Source organism: Desmodus rotundus, chromosome 8, assembly GCF_022682495.2.
Source record: "Desmodus rotundus isolate HL8 chromosome 8, HLdesRot8A.1, whole genome shotgun sequence".
NCBI lineage: Eukaryota > Metazoa > Chordata > Mammalia > Chiroptera > Phyllostomidae > Desmodus > Desmodus rotundus.
Window position 1 is genome coordinate 89,285,407 of NC_071394.1, and position 20,199 is coordinate 89,305,605.

A 20,199-nucleotide genomic window follows, 5' to 3' on the forward strand; every position below is an offset into this window, starting at 1 on the left:
TGGGAAGAGAAAGAAACTGCCAAAGCATGAAGAACAGAACAGCTCAGGATGTATCAGCATATTCCCAGTCTGGTAGACAGGATCCCCCAGGGGGCTCCCCCTCACCACACACAGAAGGAACTTCCGACCGATGAGACAAGCAGTTTAGGCTCTGAAGACAAGCAGATCTAGATTTAATCCCTACTTTACTAGGAATTCCTTACTACTAGCTGTGTGATTTTGAGAAAAAGATAAGCCTCTCTGAGCTTTGTTTCCTCATCTGTAAAACTGAAACAAAGCCATTTATCAAAGCAGTACAGAAGGGTGAATAAAATAAACTATATAAAGGACTCATCCTGTGCCTGGCCTATCTTAGCTGCTATATTAAAAATTATAATTAAAAAACTCTCTCATGCAATCCATACCCCAGAGTTGACAATCAAATCCACAGATCACTCCTCATCTGACTATCTTCTGCCATCAACTCCTTCATTTCCACGTCCACCCCTGCACCCCAGCCCATCACCTCACACCTGCCTCACGGCCACGGCCCCTGCCCCAGAGCTCTCCTCACCCCATCCTACACTGCAAGACACATGCCTCGCCTTCTGGGCCCAGCTTTCATCCATCACCTTATTTGCAAGCACCTCGACAGCTCCCATACATTAAGGAATCCTGGCTCCCTCACTGGGCATCCATGCTCCGTCTCACGGCTCACCGGCCAGCACAGAGCACCCTGGCAGCCTCACTGGTTCCTGATGCATGCAATGCACCTGCTTTCTTCAGCACTTGCCGGGATCTGGAATGTGCCCTCCTTTCTTTCCATCCTTACAAATGCCCATCCTCAATGTCCAACCTGAGGCTGCCTTCCTCAGGAGAGCCCTCTCTGCCCTGCCAACTCTCCACTCCACACTGCTTGGGTAATGTTAAAGTATACTCGCCTGAGAGCTGCAGAGGGTGGGAACGTGACACCTCTGGGAGGTGGTGGGCTGTGGCCCACTGAATTAGAATCCTTCGGATTCAGCAAAAGTCTCTCTGACTCAGAAGTTGAAAAGCCTCAAATGCTGAGAGGCTCCAAAGGTGCCAGCAGATAACTTAAACCAAGATTTATTTTAAAGCAGAATTTCAAGAGAATGATCTTTTATCCTTGAATCCAAACCAAACTCATGACAATCAGACTTAGAGAAATTAGGTTAGTGCTTCAAGTGCCACTCCAGGTCTTGGAGAGAGGTGGGGCCCTGAGGAGAAGAGTTGGTGAGTGAGTGTTCAGACCACAGATAAAAAGGCTTTTCACACTCGCAGGAACCTCCTTCTAGGAGACTGCAAGCTGGCCAACGTTGAGCACATGGCACATTCAGAAAGGTTCCTTCAGTTTACAAAGTCCCTTCCCTTCCACTTCTCTCCTACGTTCTCAGGACAGCTCTGTGAGAAAAATTACACAGCAAATGGGCTATCCACCTCGAGGGCTGAGAAAGCCTTGAGCTGGAGAAGAGAATTATTGTACATTTATGAAAGTCATGATTCTAGGAAGCACGGAACCAGGATGAGAGCCGGGATGCTGACCTCTCAACTTCAACTCTTCCAACTACAACATGTGGGAATCACTAACCACAGCAACCAGTAACACCCTTGGCCAAAGGAGCCAATGCAGGCCCAGGCAGCGCTCAGAGGTGCCAACCATAGCACTGCCACACCCCCAGCTGGGCTATCCACACCGTCTCGGTAGCGTCTGTACAGACTAAAGCCTCTGACACACACTTCCAGCTGGGTGAGCCCAGACCACAGGGGCTGGACAACACCACCCCAGACCAAGAGAGCCAGGGTCTATGCTAGTTGAGGCCCCTCCCTCATCAGAAGACCTCCCACCACCAAGCCTCTGCTCCCTTCACTGATGACTTCAGCAAATGCCTGCCCAAAGTGCAAGGCACATGACCAACGCCCAATCCCCCATCGTCCCCACCTTCCTCTGAACTTCCTGGTCACTGACTCTGCTCCCCTCACTCATCAACCCTTCCTTGTGCCCTCTGGAATTGCTGCTCCTGTACCCTCAACCTCTTCGAAGGGACCTCCATTCTCCTTGCTTTGATGGAAACCTGAGTCATCCTCAAGCTTACTGCTTTGCTTCCCTTGTAGTACTTCAAACTCCACCTATCTCGGGGTCTCAGGAGTAGTTGATGGCCTCCTTGTTTTTCTGTTCCTCTTCACATCCATCTAGGTCAATACTACCTCAGCTTGCTATAAAGAAAACCCGTTCCTTTGAGGATAGTGGCCTGGGCTACATGATCCTCTCCCCTTCCTCGGTGTTGTCTTCTCCTGAACTGAAGACTTAGGCTCCTGGCTCCCAGCCTTTCTTTCCATCCCAAGTTCTACCATCATTCTGGCTGACTCCAGAAGCCAACCCCTGGCTTTTCAACTCCCTGGCATGTTAATCTCCAATGACTTTCTTCTCCATGCTACTTCAGCCATCCAATCTCACTGCTGAACCCCAAATTTTACACCCCAAATCACGAATTCAAGCTTTCTGCTGGCTACTACCTCCTTTCATCCCAGCTGACTATAAACATCTTTAACCTCCTTGGAATGTCCAGTCCATTGACCCCTGCATTTTCTCTCAATTTGTCCTGCCTCTCCTTCCCTTTTAATGTATTTGAAATTCCATGATTCATCAGTGATTTGTTCAGTGGCTCTTGCCAAGAACCTAAACACTCTTCCTTCTTTTTACTGTACACAGATAGCAAAACTCTCTCTCTAAATGAGCTCAAATACTCCTTTTCTCCATACCTGGGTAAGGGCAGTCAAGCATAGCTACAGAAAGCATACAATGGGGCAGAATGACATCAGTATAGATTCATTATCACCACCTTCAAACGGGACCTCAATGTTACCTATTGTCTACTTTGGTTCTCTGGTCCACTCATTCCCTAACTCCCCGTAATGACTATTTTGAGCCTCCCCCACTCTCTTCAGACGTATGACTCTGCCACTTATCCACTCACCCTCATCAGGGAATCAGGCAGGAATGCTCCCAGCTTCCCACTACCAGACCAAACTTGCACCTGCCCCATTTTTCTCCCTTCTTTTCTTAATAGAGTTTTCCAATCCATGAACAACATATATCCTTCAACTTTTTTGAGGTATTTAATTTTTTTCAACCAACTTTTATATAGAAGAGGCCTTATACATCTTTCATTAGATTTATTCCAAGAATTATTTTTTTGGGTTTATCTTTCCCATCTCTTCAAACATTTTGAACATATGTAATACAGTTATAAAAATTCTTTTTATGTCCTTTTCTGCTAACTCGAACATCTGTGGGAGTTCTGGATCAGTTTCAATTGATTGATTAAATTGTCTCATTATGGATCATGTTTTTCTGCTTCTTTGCAGCTGTAGTAAACCCTGGATTGAACGCCAGGCATTGTAAATTTTATCTTGTTGGGTGCTCAATGTTTCTGTGTTCCTATAAATAATCTAGTACTTTGTTCTGGGATGCAGTTAGGTAACTCGGATCACATTGTTTGATCCTTTCGGGGCTTTAATGATTTGCCAGGTCAATCTGGGGCGCTGCTCAGTCTGGGATAGATAATTCCTCACAACTAAGGCAAATCCTTTCTGATCCTTACTCTGCTCAGTGTTGTGTGAATTACAAGTTTTTCCAGGCTGGCTGGTGAGAACAAGCAATATTCCTGGTCCTGTGTGAGCACTGAACACCAACCTTTCTAATCAGTTCGAATGTGCTTTGTCCCAGATTTAGATAATTTCTCCATTTATGTGTGCGGACAGGTACTCTGCTGAGCTCCTAAGGGGGACCTTCTGCTTATCTGTAGAGATTTCTTCTGTCTTGTACTCTGCCCTGCACACTTTAGCCTCCTTGGTTTCCACAGACTCTCGGCTTCATCTTCTCCACTCAGGGACAGGACACTGCCTGGGTCCCCTTTTCTGTGGCAGGGCCCCAAACTCTTTAAGCCAGTAAGCTCTGACAGCCAGGGAGCTGACTTAGTTTACCTCCTGCTTCTCGGGGATCACTGTCCTGCACTGTCTGATGTCCAGTGTATTGAAATCCACTGTTTTACGTATGTTGTACATTCTTGGTTTTGTTGTTGTTTCAGGTGGGAGGGTGAATCTGATATCTGTTTTCCTATCATGACCAGAAGCAGGAGTCTCTTTTATTTCTATTTTAGTGGTATTTTAAAAATCAATTTTATCAAGTCACAGGTCATGAATATTCATGTACAAAATTTAAGTTTATGGTTTGGCTAATGTTGACACCATGTAAACACCACCTGATCAAGATACAGAATATTTATAACACCTCTCAGAAGGCTCTCTCATTCCCTTTCCCAATCTACCCTTCTTCCTCTTACCCTAAAAAAATCAATGACCTGATTTCTGTATTCTAGATTAACTGCCTCTTTCAAAACTTTGCCATATGTTCTTTTTCATATCTGGCTTCTTTCCCTCAGCAAAATGTTTTTGAGCTTCCTGGTATTCCTACTTTATTCCTTTTTATTGTTGAATAGGATTTCAATGTCTGAACACACCACAGTTTGCTTATCCATTTACCCGCTGACAGACATTTGGGTTTTTCCAATTTGGAGCTACTATGAACAAAGTTCTATGACTATTCGCACACAAGTCATATGTGGACACAGGTTTTCATTTCTCTTGGGGAAATCACTAGGAACAGAACTGCTGAGCCATATGGTAAGTATATGTTTAACTTTTGAGAAATTGACAAACTTTTTCCAGAGTGGTTGCACCATTTTATGTTTCTATGAGCAACATATGAGTTTATCAGTTACTCTATACGCTTGCCAACACTTGATACTGCCCATCTTTTTTATTTTAGCTAATCTACTACAGGTAGAGTTTGTACATTTTCTATGTACGTAGTAGAATATTACTGCGGTTTTAACTTGCACTTACCAGATGACTAATGATATTGAATATCTTTACATGTACATTGGCTATTTGATTATAATCTTTTGTGAAGTATCTGTTCAATAAAAATTGTCAATTTTTAATTAAGCTGTTTATCTAATTTGTTAAGAGTTCTTTGTATACTCACGATACCAAACTTTTGTCAGATATGTATATAGTGAGTATCTTCTTCCACTTTGTGGTTTCCTTTCAATTTCTTATTACTGAAGGGCAGGAATCCTTTCAGAAAATACTGATAATTTTAGCTTTTTAATTAGATCTAGGATGCATTTTAAGTCAGTATTTATGTCTAGTATTAGATCTAGGATACATTTCTTCCAAGTTATTGAATTTATTGTCACAAAATTGTTAACCCTACTCTCTTATTATTTTGATGTCTATAACATCAATATTGATGCTCTCTCTTTCAATTCTAATACCAATAATTTAGAATTTGCTCTTTATTCTTTGATTAGTCTTGCTAGAGATTAAACAATTTCATTAAGCTTTACAAAGAGTCCACTTTTGCCTTTCTAGACATTACCTATTATTTGCACTTTCTATCTTATTGACTTCTTCATCTTTTCTCTATTTTTCTTGCACTTAATTTGCTCTTCTTTTTCTAGATTCTTAGATGGGAATGCAGATCACTAAATTTAAAACTTCCTTTATTAATGTGTGCGTTTAAAGCTATAACTTTCCCTCTAAGTGCTGCTTTAGATGGATATGCAAATTCTGAGAAATATTTTCATTATCATTCAGTTTAAAAGGGTGGGAAGTGGGGATGGCTGGGGTGGGGGAGTGGCAGGGGGAAATGGAGACAACTGTGCTTGAACAACAATAAAAAAAGTTAAATATTTTCTACTTTTATTGTAATCTTTTTCTTTAAATTGTAAATTATTTAGAGATCTAGAACTTTCTAGACAACTTATTGTTGATTTCTATTTTTACAAAAAACCATACTCTATAAGATGTTAATCTTTTGAGATTTAGTGAGCCTTTTTTTTTTTTTAACAGCCTTGATGTGGTCTACTCTGGCGAATGGTCCACGTACTCTCAAAACAGGACATGTATCGATAGTGCTGCTAACTATCAATTAGATCAGTTTGGTTGATAGTGTTCAGGTATTATCTATACTTAGTGTTTTTCAATTTCTTGCCCCATGAATTATTGAAAGATTATAAAAATTTTTATCTATGTTTGTGAATTTATTGATCTCTTAACTTTATCAGGTTTTCCTTCATGTATTTGAAAACTTACTAGGTAAAAATACATGTATAATCATTGTGTTTTCTTGATGAACTGACCCTTTTACGATTATGAAATGTCTATCTCTGAGATATCTCTGTCTCTGGAAATACTCTTTGTATTGAAGTTTATTTTATCTATTTGGTGTTACTATACTTACTCCATCCATTCATTTTTAATCTATGTTTTTATATTTACAGTTTTATTCAGTCTGAAAATTTATGCTTTTTAATTAAAATGTTGTGTCCATCTTCACTTAATGCCATTATTGATATGGTTGGGTGTAGGTCTACCATTTTGATATTGAGTTTTTGTTTATCCCATATGTTATTCCTTTCCTGCAGATAACTGAAAACCATTACTATTTAGAACTCCAATTTATGTCTTATTTTGTCATTTAAAATACCACTTTATTTTTTAACCATTGCTCTAGAGATTATCATATGCATCTTTAATTTATTAAGTCTACCATTAATTCACATATTATTTCACATATGACGTAAGAACTTTACTACAGTAAAGTTCCATTTGGCTCCCCTCTGTCTTTTGTGCTGTCATGTAGTTTATATGTTATAGTTCCTATCATACTACGTTATTACAGGAAATCCTCACTTGACATCATCAATAGGTTCTTGGAACTGCAGTAAAATGATGTACAACAAAATCAATTTTACCAAAGGCTTAACTGATAGAAACAAGAGTTAAATTCCTACGGCATCTCATCAGTGTTATAATGAAATGACATTGAACAAAACATTATCCGAGAAGCAGCTGTGTTTTTACTTTAAATGATTACCTTTTAAAGAAACTTAGAAATGAGAACACTTCTATCTTTACCTTTGTGCCTACTATTGTTGGCACTCTTTTATTTTTTAATGTATATTTAAGTTTTTATCTGGCATTTTCTTTAGCCTGAAAAACTTCCTTTAATATTTCTTGCAGTGTAGATTTGCTGGTGACCAATTCTCTTGACTTTTGACTAAAAATTTCTTTATTTTACTTTTTAAAGAGTTTTTTCTTGGCTGAATACAGAATTCTAGTTTTTTCTTTCAGCTTTTTAAAGATGCCATTCCACTGTCCTCTGGTTTGCACTGTTTCTGAAAATAAGTCATTGAATAATCTTATTATTTTCTCCCAGTATGTAATTGCCTTTTCCCCACTGGTTTCTTTTAAAATGCTGTATTTTTAATTTCAGTAATTTGAATTTGATGTGTCTAGGTGTGCTCCTCTTTGTTTTTTTTTACTGCTTGGGGTTTGTTAAGCTTCATGGATTTGTGAATTTGTACTTTTCATAAAATTCATGATATTTTCAATCATTATTTCTTTAAAAATTGTTTCCTTTTTCATCTTTCTTCTACTTCTGGGACTCTGATTTCACATATATGAGATTGCTTATTATTGTCCTAGAGATCAAAAGGTCTTCACTGACTTTTTTCCCTTGAGTTTCCAACCTGCTACTTCTTTCAGATACTGCACTGTTTCTACGTCTCTACTGAGAACCGTCACGTGTTCCTTTACTACAGTCATCCTTTCCTTCCATTCCTTGCACAGGCTTACAGTAGCAATTTCTGTCTTTGCTCATTGAAACACTTCTGTCATCTCTCAACTGTTTTTATTGACTCCTCCACCTTTGTTTATGGATCATATTTTCCTGTTTCTTCTCACATCCTACAGTTTTAATGATGTGGGAAAACATTTGGGGAATATCTGGATTTTGGTATCTTCCTTTAATGGGTGTTGACTTCTGTTTCGGCAGGTGTTTGTAAGACCTGTTAGGGCAGGTTTAGAGTGACTCTTACTCTGGGGCTAAAGCAACTGCACCCCTACTGCCTTGCGTTTGTGAGGCCTCAAATGAATCTCCAATGGATTCATGAAGGTCAGCCTACTCCATCTGGTCAGAACTCCTCTGTCCACTAGCACTGTGAGGTTCTCGCCTGGCACCTAGCAACTTACTACATGATCAAATATTTAAGAGAATCCCTATTTAGATTTCCAGAGCCTCTTCTCTGCACACCTCTCTCCAATACGGTACCCTGAAAATTCCAGCTATCTCAGCAGCCGAAGCTCTGCTCTTTGTGTCTTCAGCAGACAGACCGCTGTCTCCACGGGTCCCTGCCTCCCTGTGCCACAATTCTAAGAGTGTCCAGCAGAAAGACAGGGCAATTGTGGGGGACACTTCATGTGTTTCCCTTCTCTTTGGGATCCAATCCTGTGCTGCCTGTTTCCATCTTCTGAGGGGAAAAAAACTGCTTCATATATTTTGGCCAGTTTTACAGTTGTTTATGGTGAAAGGTTCACTCGCACCTTTACTATGTTGTGACTGAACATGGTAGATTAGAACAGTCCTACACTGGTCTTCCCACATCCAGACTCACAGTACCATCCAGTCCATTCACACTGCTTCAGCCGCAGTGACTGTTATATACAGATTTTTCCAAAATTTTACTGAGAAAATGTTCAAGCATTCATAAAAGTAGAAAGGACTAATAGTGAACCCCTAAATGCCTACCACTTAGATTCACAATTAACATTTTCTACATTTTCTTCATCACCTATATATCTAACTTTCTATCCATCTACAAGTCATCTTATTTTAAAGCATTTAAAGGTAAGCTGAATATATCAGAGCACAAAATAATTTTTACATAACACAAATATAAATATTACTTCTTGCTTAAAATTCATCAGTGGGTTCCCTTACTCTTTAGCTAATAACCTAAATCTCTGCCATGGTCTAGAAGAACCTCTGTGATCTGGCCTCTGCTGATTAGCTGTCTTCTTCTCTCTCCCCTCCTTTCCCAGCTCCCCAGCTGCCTGCCACCCTGGCTTTGCTCGGTTCCTCCAGTGCCTTCTGTTTCTTCCCGTTGTATAGCCCCACATGGGCTTTTCCTCTGACTGGAACTCTCCCCCAGCCTCTTCTCCCATCCAGCCTGGATATGATGGCTATTCATTCATTCCTCCCTTCCTCCAGGATACTTCCCCTGACACTGTAGACATCAGTTGTGCCTGTTAAACACTCCCACAGCACCATGCACCTGCCTTTCCAAGAATTAACAAAAGTTTGTAATTTTTGTCTCCCCCCATTAGATATATGCTTCATGAAAATAAGAACTCTGTTATGTCTCACCATTGCAGCCCTAACACCTAGTACCAAGTACAGTGCTTGGCAAATAAACTAGTACTGGGTAGGCTCTTGAAAAAAATCATTAAATGAATGAATTCAAGCCATTTTTTCTTAAGAAGTCTAAGACAAAGAAAAAAGTTATCTAACAAAATTTTCTGTTTCCTATTAGTCTGTTAGATTGAACCAACCAGGTGATTCAGGATCAGCCCTAAATATTGCCTCCAAACCAAACCCAGTTGTCCTAGTCCACGTTATTGAGCAACAAAGTCATTAAGAAAGGTCCCACCAGGAAATCCACAATTTTTTAGTGTTCTTTTAGACAGCCTATCTAAATCCTCATAGCATCGTAGATCTACACCTTCATTCGGTCCTCAGAGATACACCTCTGAGGCTCAGATGTTTGTTTTGATTCAGAGAAGATATTTTTCACAATATCGTCAAGTGCTGAAAATCAGACAGTGCCCGACAACTCACTCTGTGCCTCTCCCCTGTGTGTTCGCATCGCACATACCAGGCCAGCAGTGACGGCTCTCCTTTGCTTTGTGGGGCCTGTGAATGTTGTCTCACACACAGGAGGGCACTAATGCCTTCAGTGCACACATGCGCTGAAATAGTAAAATGAACCCCCAGAAAAGAACAACTGCTAAACTTTAATAAAAAGAGTTCCCTATATACAGATATACCGGTCTTTGTATACTTAGCTGCCTTGCTATACCAATATTTCATCTCTGTAAGCAATTTTACTGGCCTGCAAAAGAATCTTACACAGGAGGAGGAAAAAAAGACTGGCATAAGGCTGATACTAGCATAGCGTCTTAGAAACATTCATCAAATATGTTTCTCACAAGAAGTCAAATTATTAAAGTCATAAATATCCCTTCCATTGTAAAAGTGATAGCAACTGTTAACACCTCCCATCGAATAGGGAGCACGGGAAAGTTATGGCTTTAATTTCAACCATCAAAGTACTGGGGGCTTTATGAAGAGCTGGATCTGTGCATGAAAGCAATGCAATGAGTTCTCTTCTCCTAGGATTTGGGATCAACAGACTGAACAGCCTGCCCTGCAGCACGGATGCCCTGAACCACCTCTCCCCTCTCCTGAACTGTGTACCCACTGGCCAAAGTGCAGTGGGGGGGGGGGGGGGGGGCTGCTGATGGAGCAGCTGCTCAGGACAAGGTTCTCCACTGGCAAAGTGGGTGCCCAGGAGGGCACATGTGGCCAGAGGTGCCTCCTGCGTTCTCAGAGGTCTGTGCTACGCATTTTAAAGAAGAACTTGTCAGGGACAGATGATAGCCACAGCTGACAAGTGAGAGAGCTCTAGTGAATCTGTTGCTAGTGCCTGGCTGCTGTCCACTGCTGTTGCCAGGGAAACAGACGTCAGCTTGATGGAAACAAGGATCAGCGAAAACTTTCACTTACCTCGTTTCCACTGATCCCGACAGCCATTTCTATGGAAACAGTAGCTGCGAGCCAGCGGCAGAGAGGCTACCACTCACTTGTTAATGTCAGGTGTGGCTACCAGCCTGTGCACTTCAGGTACCATGGTACCAACAGCACCAGGATCCAGCTGTCAGCTACCCCCGACAGCCTCTTAACTCTGCAACAAGAAAGTTCAGTGTTTAAAAGTACATATACATGTTTCATTTGGTTCTTTATTTGAAAAGGGAAATTTAGCATTCTTCCATTTGAAGCCAAAGCAGGGCTTAACTTCTTGTTCTACCAAAGCCAAACCATGTGAAGTTACTAAAGGACCATGGGTCTCTCCCTCAGCATTCCACCCCACTTGCAACACTGCTTCCAAGTTCAAGAAAAGAGACATCCAAAATTGTGGACTAATCTTCCGCATAGTAGCCTAGACAAGCCGAAGAAAGGCTCAGCTAAAAGTTGGGAAGTATTTTGCTCTACGTGATCATTAGGGGTGCCTTTTTCTGGAATTCTGGCAGCCTGATCATCACTAATTACAAGATTTTTTTTTTTATTGTAAGAACTATCGACAAAGAACCCTCCACCATTTCTTTGTTTTTCTTAGTCTGCTGGTCAAGATACAGAATTACCTCATGAACTCAGTAGGACTTTATTCTGTAATACTGAGGTAACAAATCATACTGATAGCCCTGTTACCCCATTACCTCACAATATGCCTTTCAATGTTGTAAGCAACTTGGTTACTCTTTTAAGATGAAGGTATGGCAGAGGAGTGTGTACAGGGACAAATTTCGCTGTGCCTTTTCTATCAGCAGAGGCTGATAAAGTATTGAGTGAGAACAAAATCCAATCCCAGTCATGAATAATTTATGAGTGCCTATTCCCACAGGGTTTGTCACCACTCACAAGAAAACACTCACAAGCAATACAACCACCATCTACTCTGATATACCTTGCCAATATCCAAGGGGAAGAAATCAGAGGAAGTCTCTGACTTACCATGGCTCATAATGGTTTGAATTTAAATGGACCAGGGTACAGATTACAATGCCCAAACCTGTTCCTACTCTGTATAATTCTGAAACAACACAGCTGACAGTCTCACCCCTACCACCACCTTCCCTCTCCATTCTCCGCACACCAGCAGCTACACAAGGAAAGCAGCCGGTCCTGAGTCTCTGTGCAGGCCCTGGCTTCAGGTGCAACCAGAGCGGGTGTCGGAAGGATGAACAGTGAGTCACAATAATCACCTGGTTTGCAAATGGCCCTTCTATAATGCCTCACCCACCTCGTCCCTGTCCTTTCAAAATGGCCAAACAAGCCTCTAGTAATATAAAATTAGATTAATGATTTTAAAAGATAACCTGTGACCTGGTAGATGTGCAACTTATTGGGACACAAAGACACAGACTGATTTAGAGCTGAATGATTTTGAACTTGTAGGCATGGGTTGGGCCTACATTCAATCTTAGTCACAAAATCTGGTTTACAAAGAACGTTTGTCTCCCAACAACATGCAAGGACTGCTTAAGAAAGGAAGTGTTTCAAATATTTTTCATAAGATGCTGGCAACACCAAAGCCTTGGATTCATAGGTGAATTACAAAAGATTTTAATCTATTCTTTAAATAGGTGCTGGAGGTGGTAAAAGGTAAAGCAAAGATACAAGTCTTGGTGATCCAGCTCTAAAGCTGGTGGGTTTAACCACTGTGTTACAGAAATGCCATTACCCCAATTCGTGCCCCCCAAACTCACTGTCAGGTAGAACATCAAACACAAGGATTCAGAGCTGCATAATCCTTCACAGATGACCAAGTACCTCCACAGCCTCCTCTTGGAGGGCACAGAACACAGTACTAACATGTGCACCAAGCACGTTTCTCTGGCCACTTCCAGGGAAATTCAGAAAATGGTACACTCTAAATACTTTCCAAAGTACCCCTCTGGCTATTTCTACTTCACCCAGGTAGAAGGTTCATATATTTAATATACAGATACATTAAATGAGTAAAATCCTTTGTATATTTTTTGAAGCACTTCTACATTCTTTAGGTGATTTTTTTTAAGATTTTATTTATTTTTAGAGAGAGGGGAATGGAGGGAGAAAGAGAGGGAGAGAAACATCTATCAGTTGCCTCTCACACACCCCCAACCTGAGACCTGGCCCGCAACCCAAGCATGTGCCCTACCCTGGAATCAAACCAGTGACCTTTCAGTTCGCAGGACAACTCCCAACGCACTGAGCCACACAAGTCATGGCCATTAGCTGATTTAAAGCCAGCTGCCCTATGGGGAAGGCAGATGCTGGGATCATCCCTGTTTGAGGGGTGAGGAGACTAGGGCTCAGAGCTACTAGTCAAAGTCCCAGAGCTAGCGTGAGATGCTGGCTGGACTAGAACCCAGGTACTGTAGTTCCCTTTCCACCCACCAGTCCCTTCTTCAGGGTCTGAACCCCTCCACTGAGCACTACTCTAGCTTATGGCAGGTGAGCCTAGCATCGGGTGGGTCCTGCAGGTAAAGAACTGAGCCCACCGCTCAGGTCGCCCCCTTCCCCCGGGCACCTGGCAAGGATTCTAAAGAAACAAAGTCTGAAACACCGATGTGTTCTCTTATTTTTACCTACTTACTGACAAAAACCTCAAAAGAGACAAGGAGTTAAGTGAACAATTTCAAAAGTGAAAAATCATGAAGCTTCTAAAAAGCCAGCATGACAGGAGACATACCCTGCCTGAATTGTAGATTTAAATGACACATTCTTTCTAATCACTGGTCATAATGGGACCATCTCCTCAATGACATCTTAACGTGAAATTGCTACATGAGTTACTGACATTCTCAGCTCTTCCCACAGAACACTATCCTCAGAGATAAAGGTCTTCCTCTGTGTTCACGCTTGGCTACACAGCGCGTGCGCTCGGAAACTTCATACTCACCTTGAGAAAAGGGGTCTGTTGTAAAACCAAACATTTCTCCAGAACATCAATTTTAGAATGCTTTAAAAATGTGCAATGAATCAAGTGGCAGATTAAAATCAGTTCGGGAATATAGTAGGATGGCACAGCCACATAAAAAGAGAAGGAGGCAAGGAGCAGAAACGAGTATTTCCCAGTGGTTAACAGACTTAAAGACACCTATTATCATTTCACAAGTCTTCCTCAGAAGACTATGGTGTGGTCTCAAACTTCTAAAATAGGAGGCTTTTATTTCAGTGCCTTGGGGACTATGTTTCTATCAATCTGATGGTCCCTAAGGGGCTTTGCAACCTAAGTTTTCTTCCTTTTAACATTTACATTCTTATGGTTTTGTTATCCCTCTAGTGTTCCATAAAAACATTGTGAAGAACCCTAAGATTAAAATGCAAATATTTTAAATTTGCTTTAACAAGAAGATGAATACATACGACACATTTTGATTTTCGGTTGCTTTCAGGGAAAGCCCGGGGGGGGCGGGGGGGGGGTACCTGGGCAGAGAAGCCCAGGTCATTGTTAGGGTAGTTGGGAGCACGCCAGCTCCTCCTGTTTCCCCAGTAGACGACTTATCTCATCCTTCAAAATCTGGCTCCCAGCCCTGGCTGCGTAGCTCAGTTGGTTAGAGTGTTGTTTTGATACACCAAGGATGCAGGTCCCATCTCCAGTCAGGGCACATAAAGAAGCAACCAATCAATGCATAAATAAGTGGAACAACAAATCAATATTACTCTTTCTCTCAAATCAATAAATAAAATTAAAAAAAAAAAAGATCCAGCTCACAGCCCCTCGGTCTACACCCCTACCCTAGCTTTGCCTTCCTGCACTGCTTAACAATAGTCTCTCCCACCAGGCGATGAATGTCTGAGCACTAGGTCTTCATCTGTGTCTTAGACATCCCGGCCCCCAGTCCTCTGGCCCAGAGCCCAGAACGCAGCCGAACTCAGGAAACGTTGGCCAAATTAGTCAGGACAGTTGACAGGCTCTGCTTTGCAGACGTGGTTCTTACTTTACACAAAATACCCCTTAGCATTTCCTACCAAAGTGGCCTTCCGGGTGGAGCAGAGTCAACATGCAGCCCATGGGAACACGCACCGACGGTGATACCACCAGAAAGTCTTAGATTTTATTTTAAAAATTCACATGTCATTTGTATCTCCTTCATAAGGGTTCTAGTTTTGTTTTGATACAAAAATGGTTTTAGATTACTTGTAAATTAAATTATTTTCCCCCAAATATAGTTCAGCAAACTGGTTGTTCCATGCAGCTGTGTGCCTCTTTTTATCCCCCAGATTTTGAGACTCCCCCATGGGGGTGCATATTTAATGACCACCATTCTAATGGGGAGCCCCTCCCTCCCATCGTTTCCTTTTTTCTTTTTTAAGCTGCGACATCATGCCAGGGCCGTGGTTCCTGCTCTGCGAAGCTCAGAGATAAGGCATGTCACTGGCACTGTTAAAATTAGTGGTTTCCATGGCCTCAGTCAGTTTGGTTGGGTTTAGGAGACATGAGGTGCCAAGGAATTCACAACAGAATTGCTGTTAACTTTGTACAGCCTGTTCCTGAGGCAAAATTAACAGCACGATGCTGTTTCCCCAGGGATAAATTCCAACCTTACAATCCCAACACTAACCTGAGGCCAGAGGAGGTTCATCAGGAAGCAGGCACTTTTAAAGTTTTAAGTGAAAGAACATGGGGCTTGAGAAGACGCCTCTCTGTAGAAGGAAGCTTTGGGAGGGGTGGGGGATCAGGGTATGCTTTCACCCCCCAACTCAGTCCCAGCCACCCACCCCCCGACTCCTCTCGCGGTGGGGCACAGCTCCTGGGCCATTTCTAGATGAGCCTTCACATGACAGCCTGTGTCCATGTGTAAAACTGACCACACTCGGTCAAGGAGAACTCCAAAATCCTTCTGCCCTGAAACAGGCAGGGAGGGTACAGGGAAGATGAAGAAAGGCAGCAGAGATGGAATACAGACTCAGCTTTCTGTGTTCTGGGCTCCGGAAAAGGCAGTGTTGTGAAAAACACAATAAAGGTCTCTTCACTGACTCAGCGCTATATGAAGACATCACTTCTCTGAGACATAAGCTCGACAAGCTCCGAAAGAGGAAGATAAAGTGAGTGACAAGAAGATAAACTCACTTGGAAACAAGTCCATCGACAGTTTTTCCTGAGGATGTCTGCACTCAGTGGGTAACAGAGGCTCCTCCGGGGAGATGGGCACCTCCTGGCCCTCCAGTCGAAGCCCAGCACCCGCCTCCCCACACCACCACCAACAGTTACACTCTCCCAGCTGGAGCTGCTTCTGAGAGAGCCCAGACAGTCCCGGCTCTCCCTTCCATGGGGTATGTACTCCCCTTTCCAGGGGTAGTGAGGATGCACAGCTGCCCAGAGGGACTCTGGGGCCACCACCACAGGCAGGGCAGAGCCCAGAAACCCCAGAAGTCCCCTTCCTGAGCCAGTCTTTCCCAAGCCCTCTCTACAGAGGGTCAATCACAGAGCTGAGGTGGTAAACAAAATGTAATTCCAAAAATGGGGACTGAGTGACAAGGACTATAAAACCAAAAGACATGTATGTGTAAAGGCTGATCATTACTCTGCATTAAAGATTCTACCAGTTAAGATTTAAAATGTATTAGAGGGAAAATTCTCAGTGGGACAGCAGCAGAAAACCAGGCTAATAAATGATCCCAATCTGAAGGATGTAAGATTTTGAAATTTGTTCAGTATTTATGTGCTAATCTAGACTTCTTTCTCCTTCACAATGAAATCAGAAACACCCTGGAAATATACGTGATTATTTCAAAGGGTCAGGTTATGTACCAATGTGAATAAAACCTAAAAGATGCCCTTTCCTGGGGGAGACCAGGGCTGGGACTCTTTTTCCTCACTGGTAATCCACTTCTGCACATCAGCAAATGAACATAACTGGCTTCAGGGGAACATTTCATTAAATTAATAGTGTTTGGCAAGTGTCAGAAACACAGACAGATACAGGCAGAAAGAATCACAGTTCAATCCAAAAGCAACACACAGAGGGGACACCAGAGTCCACATGCATGCAGAGGAGCTGCAGGGGCGCTGGGGGACACACAGAGCCACCTCCCACGAGGCAGCAGAATGTGCAACATGGATCCAACTGCTTACCCACTAAGGACACCAAGAACCAGGTTAAGGACGAAAAATGAGCCAAGGATTATCAGACTAACAAAATACACCCATGGCCATTCCCATCCTATCGCATCATTTACCTGTAAAATGTAAGGAGACCAGTTATCAGTTATCTATTTACTAAAGAGCAGAGCCCCAGGAGCAGCTGCCAGACCACTGGGGGCTTTGATGGAAGATGAGTGCTCCTAGGACAAAGACCCCACCTAGGGCCTTTCATTTTTTTGTCTTCAAATAAGGACAAGTTCTGTTGTTGAATTCTGTAGCCTACGAAAAGTTGGCCAGAACGAGCTCATTTACCTACTGTTTTGTATCAATTAATCTGCATTATATATTTGGATCCAGACCAATAAAGCAATTATAAATGTTATCTCATTTTAGGATGGACAAAAAGACAAGCAACGGAAACGATTTAAATCCCAAGCAACAACACTGATTAATTTCTGGTCAATAACTATTCTATAGCTTTCTTTCATAAAAGCTGGCGAGGTTCCAGGAAACATCGTGATTCGGGAAGCCTCTGCAGGAAAGAAAGCATCTTGGAGGACGCAGAGCGCTTGGCACCCACCCGGCGGCCCCCATCTAGCAAAGCCTGTGTGGTCTTGGCAACTGTCCTCGGGACTCTGTTTTCAAGATGAAAGAGGTGTAGCTTACCCGCTCAATACACCAAGTACAAGATTTAGTACGAAAAATGACCCAAAGATGACGAGACTGACAAAATACACCCAGGGCAATTCAAATCCCATAGCATCATTCATCTGTAAGAAATAAGATGGTCTCATAGGAGCGGGTTAATAAGAAAATCTAGTAAGGAGAGAGGATCACATTAGAGACAGCATTCTATACATTTAATGAAACATTTACTTAACTTCAAATCGGAGACAACAGTAGCCAATACATATTGGTTCTATATTCCCAACACGTGCACGTACACACACACAGTCATCACAGCTTTCAGGGCAAATAAGGGCTAACGTTGGCCACCAGTAGGGAAATCAGCTGGGATTTGGGCTCTTCCTCACAAGGAACTGCCTTGATAAGGGATTTTCAGAAAAGGTCTTGGTAGAGGACAAAACTAGTGCTTAGCTGAAAACTATTTTCTCTATTGAGGTTGTTAGTACTATTTTTGCCTTTAAAATTTGTGATGGTGGAAAAGTCTTACAGAGATAAATTGGCAACATTTGACTCTATAAATTCAATTCTTTAAAAAAAAACTAAAATAATAGCTTTCCATTGGAAGCCAAGCTATCCAAGGAAACCTAACCTAACCTAAATCTGGATTATCCTCAATCAGTAAGTGCGAGCACAGCTAAACTAATGCAAAGCAGACAAGTGTTCAGAAGTCAGCTAGCTGACTTACATTCAAGGGTTCCCTTGGGAATGAGCTATTTATGACTGCGCCACAGGAAGGACCCAGGAAAGGGAAAAAGTCCTTATCCCCCACACCTTTCTTGGACCTAGATGACCCAGTCTCGAAAAGCTGGCTTCAGCTTGGCTTCAGCTGTGAGCTGACTGGCTCGTCTGGAGGAACCCCTTGCCCTACTTGTGGGACACCCTCAAACAAGGCAGGCAGACATGGCCTCCCTGGCAGGCCCAGGAGAGGTTTGGTCATGAGCAGCTTTCATGCCAGAGCAAAGAGGTGCTTCAAGGTTTGTGCTGGATGGGACTTTCCAACAGCACAGGTCACTGTAAAATTGGGCAAATGTTTCTCCCAGGAAGGAGATGTTAAGGATCAGTCAGGGACAGAATGAATGACCCCAGGCCTAGCCGGGCAGGAACTATATATAGTCTGGGCCGATTCATGGCTTGGGCCTCGCAGGTGCAAGCCCTTAGGCCTTTAAGCATGTGCTTTCCTCCGTGTTGTGTGGCTCCAGGTTTTAGCTTTATAGAATGAGGCTTGTGCATTTTACTGTTTGCCTCACGCAGAAGCCAAACAGAGGGGGAAAGAACACTAAAAAAAAAATCACCTAACATCTGTTGCTAAAGTCTAAGGAAAAGGCATTAAATCCCTTATGAAACACCTGTTTTGGCCACATGAAAACTGATGTACTTAATAGAACTCATATCAGTCTGCACATCTTACATTGGCAATTAGAGTAATGAATGAGCCAAGGCCATGGCTGCAATTGTTGATCTAATTAAGTTGGATAAACTAATTTCAGCAGGAAGGCAGAAGGTAATTCTTCCAAAGCAACTACACCCCCAAACTGACTTAAAAACCTGTGTGTGGAGGATAAGAAACAGGCTGCCTGATGTAGTGGCCAGAGCCCAGCCTGGAGTCAGGACCTTCCACAGGGGCCTCTCTGCTGGAACAGGCGACAAGAGAGAGCAAGCTCACAGGATGGGAGATAGATGTTCAGGTCCAGGGCTCCCACCAGGAGTCCTCACTTTTCTACACCTCTGGAAAAGGCAGTGGGCTGGGGAAAGGCTAGAGCTAAACAAAGGCCACAGGAGACTCTCTCTAAATCTGTAGACGTTGGGGAAGGGAAACAGAACTCAAGCAATATGAGCCAGTCTTTCTTCCAACTAAGACTTCTCAACCCAGGCTCTTTTCAGAGGCTAGTATTTCTTAGAACTTACCCCCTACACGGGACAAGTGGAACTGGCAAGCTATCCCCCAAAATACCCATGAAAAGAGAGACTCTGCTTGGGATTTTGTCTGCACGGTGTTTATCAACAATGGAGAAATTGGCATGAGCTGAAGCATTTCAGTTTACATTAATTTTTAAATTTTTATGTCAAACTCATCATGTGGAGTCACCTGGTGCCCAGGAAATACTATTCTATTGAGTTTCAGTTTTCTCTTACTTCAAAGGTTGAAACACATACTCAGGTTTCCTCCCAATTAAAGGCCAGCCTACGGCTTTCAGTCTTGTCTAACTGTTGAAAACACTACTGGAAATGGGATACTGGTTGTAGCTCCCCTGGGCATGGAAAAAAAGAAAAGTACAGAAAGGCAAGCCTTTGGCCAACTAGACAGGAATTTCCCAGGGACAGTACCTGGAATGAAGTCAATGATCAACTTGACCATGACAATGTCCTAATAGAGTCTGGCAGTCAGCACCTCCATAGGAGCTTGGCGATAAGGCAAGAGGCCATAATGATTTATATGGCTAGCTCTCTCCTGAAACCAATACTATTTTAATTTCTTCCATTCAAAAACATTCCTCTGAGTTGAAGGAAAAAAACGGATTATGTAGTCTTGTTCTGCACCTTACAGACTACAAAATTAAGGTGCAAAGAGTTTCGGGGACCTCCCCAAGCTCACAAACCCAGCCCTATCCCAGCCTCGATGCTCTTTCCTTGCACTGCCTCCTTCTGCCTCTGCGGCCAACACATACGTGTGGATCAGATACAGCTTAGTTAT

General features: G+C 42.6%; 1 protein-coding gene across 5 annotated transcripts in view; it reads right to left on the bottom strand.

Annotated features, from left to right (window-relative positions):
- CACNA1D (calcium voltage-gated channel subunit alpha1 D) overlaps positions 1–20,199 on the bottom strand; it is a 312,906-nt gene that overhangs the window by 115,242 nt on the left and 177,465 nt on the right. For 4 of the 5 annotated variants that reach the window (XM_024556516.3, XM_024556517.3, XM_045192201.2 and 1 more), the window contains exon 8: positions 17,487–17,590. In XM_024556516.3, coding sequence (XP_024412284.2) covers positions 17,487–17,590 — 104 coding nt within the window. Of the gene's footprint in view, positions 1–16,811; positions 16,916–17,486; positions 17,591–20,199 lie in introns of all 5 variants that reach the window. The other variant, XM_045192203.2, reaches the window with a different exon arrangement.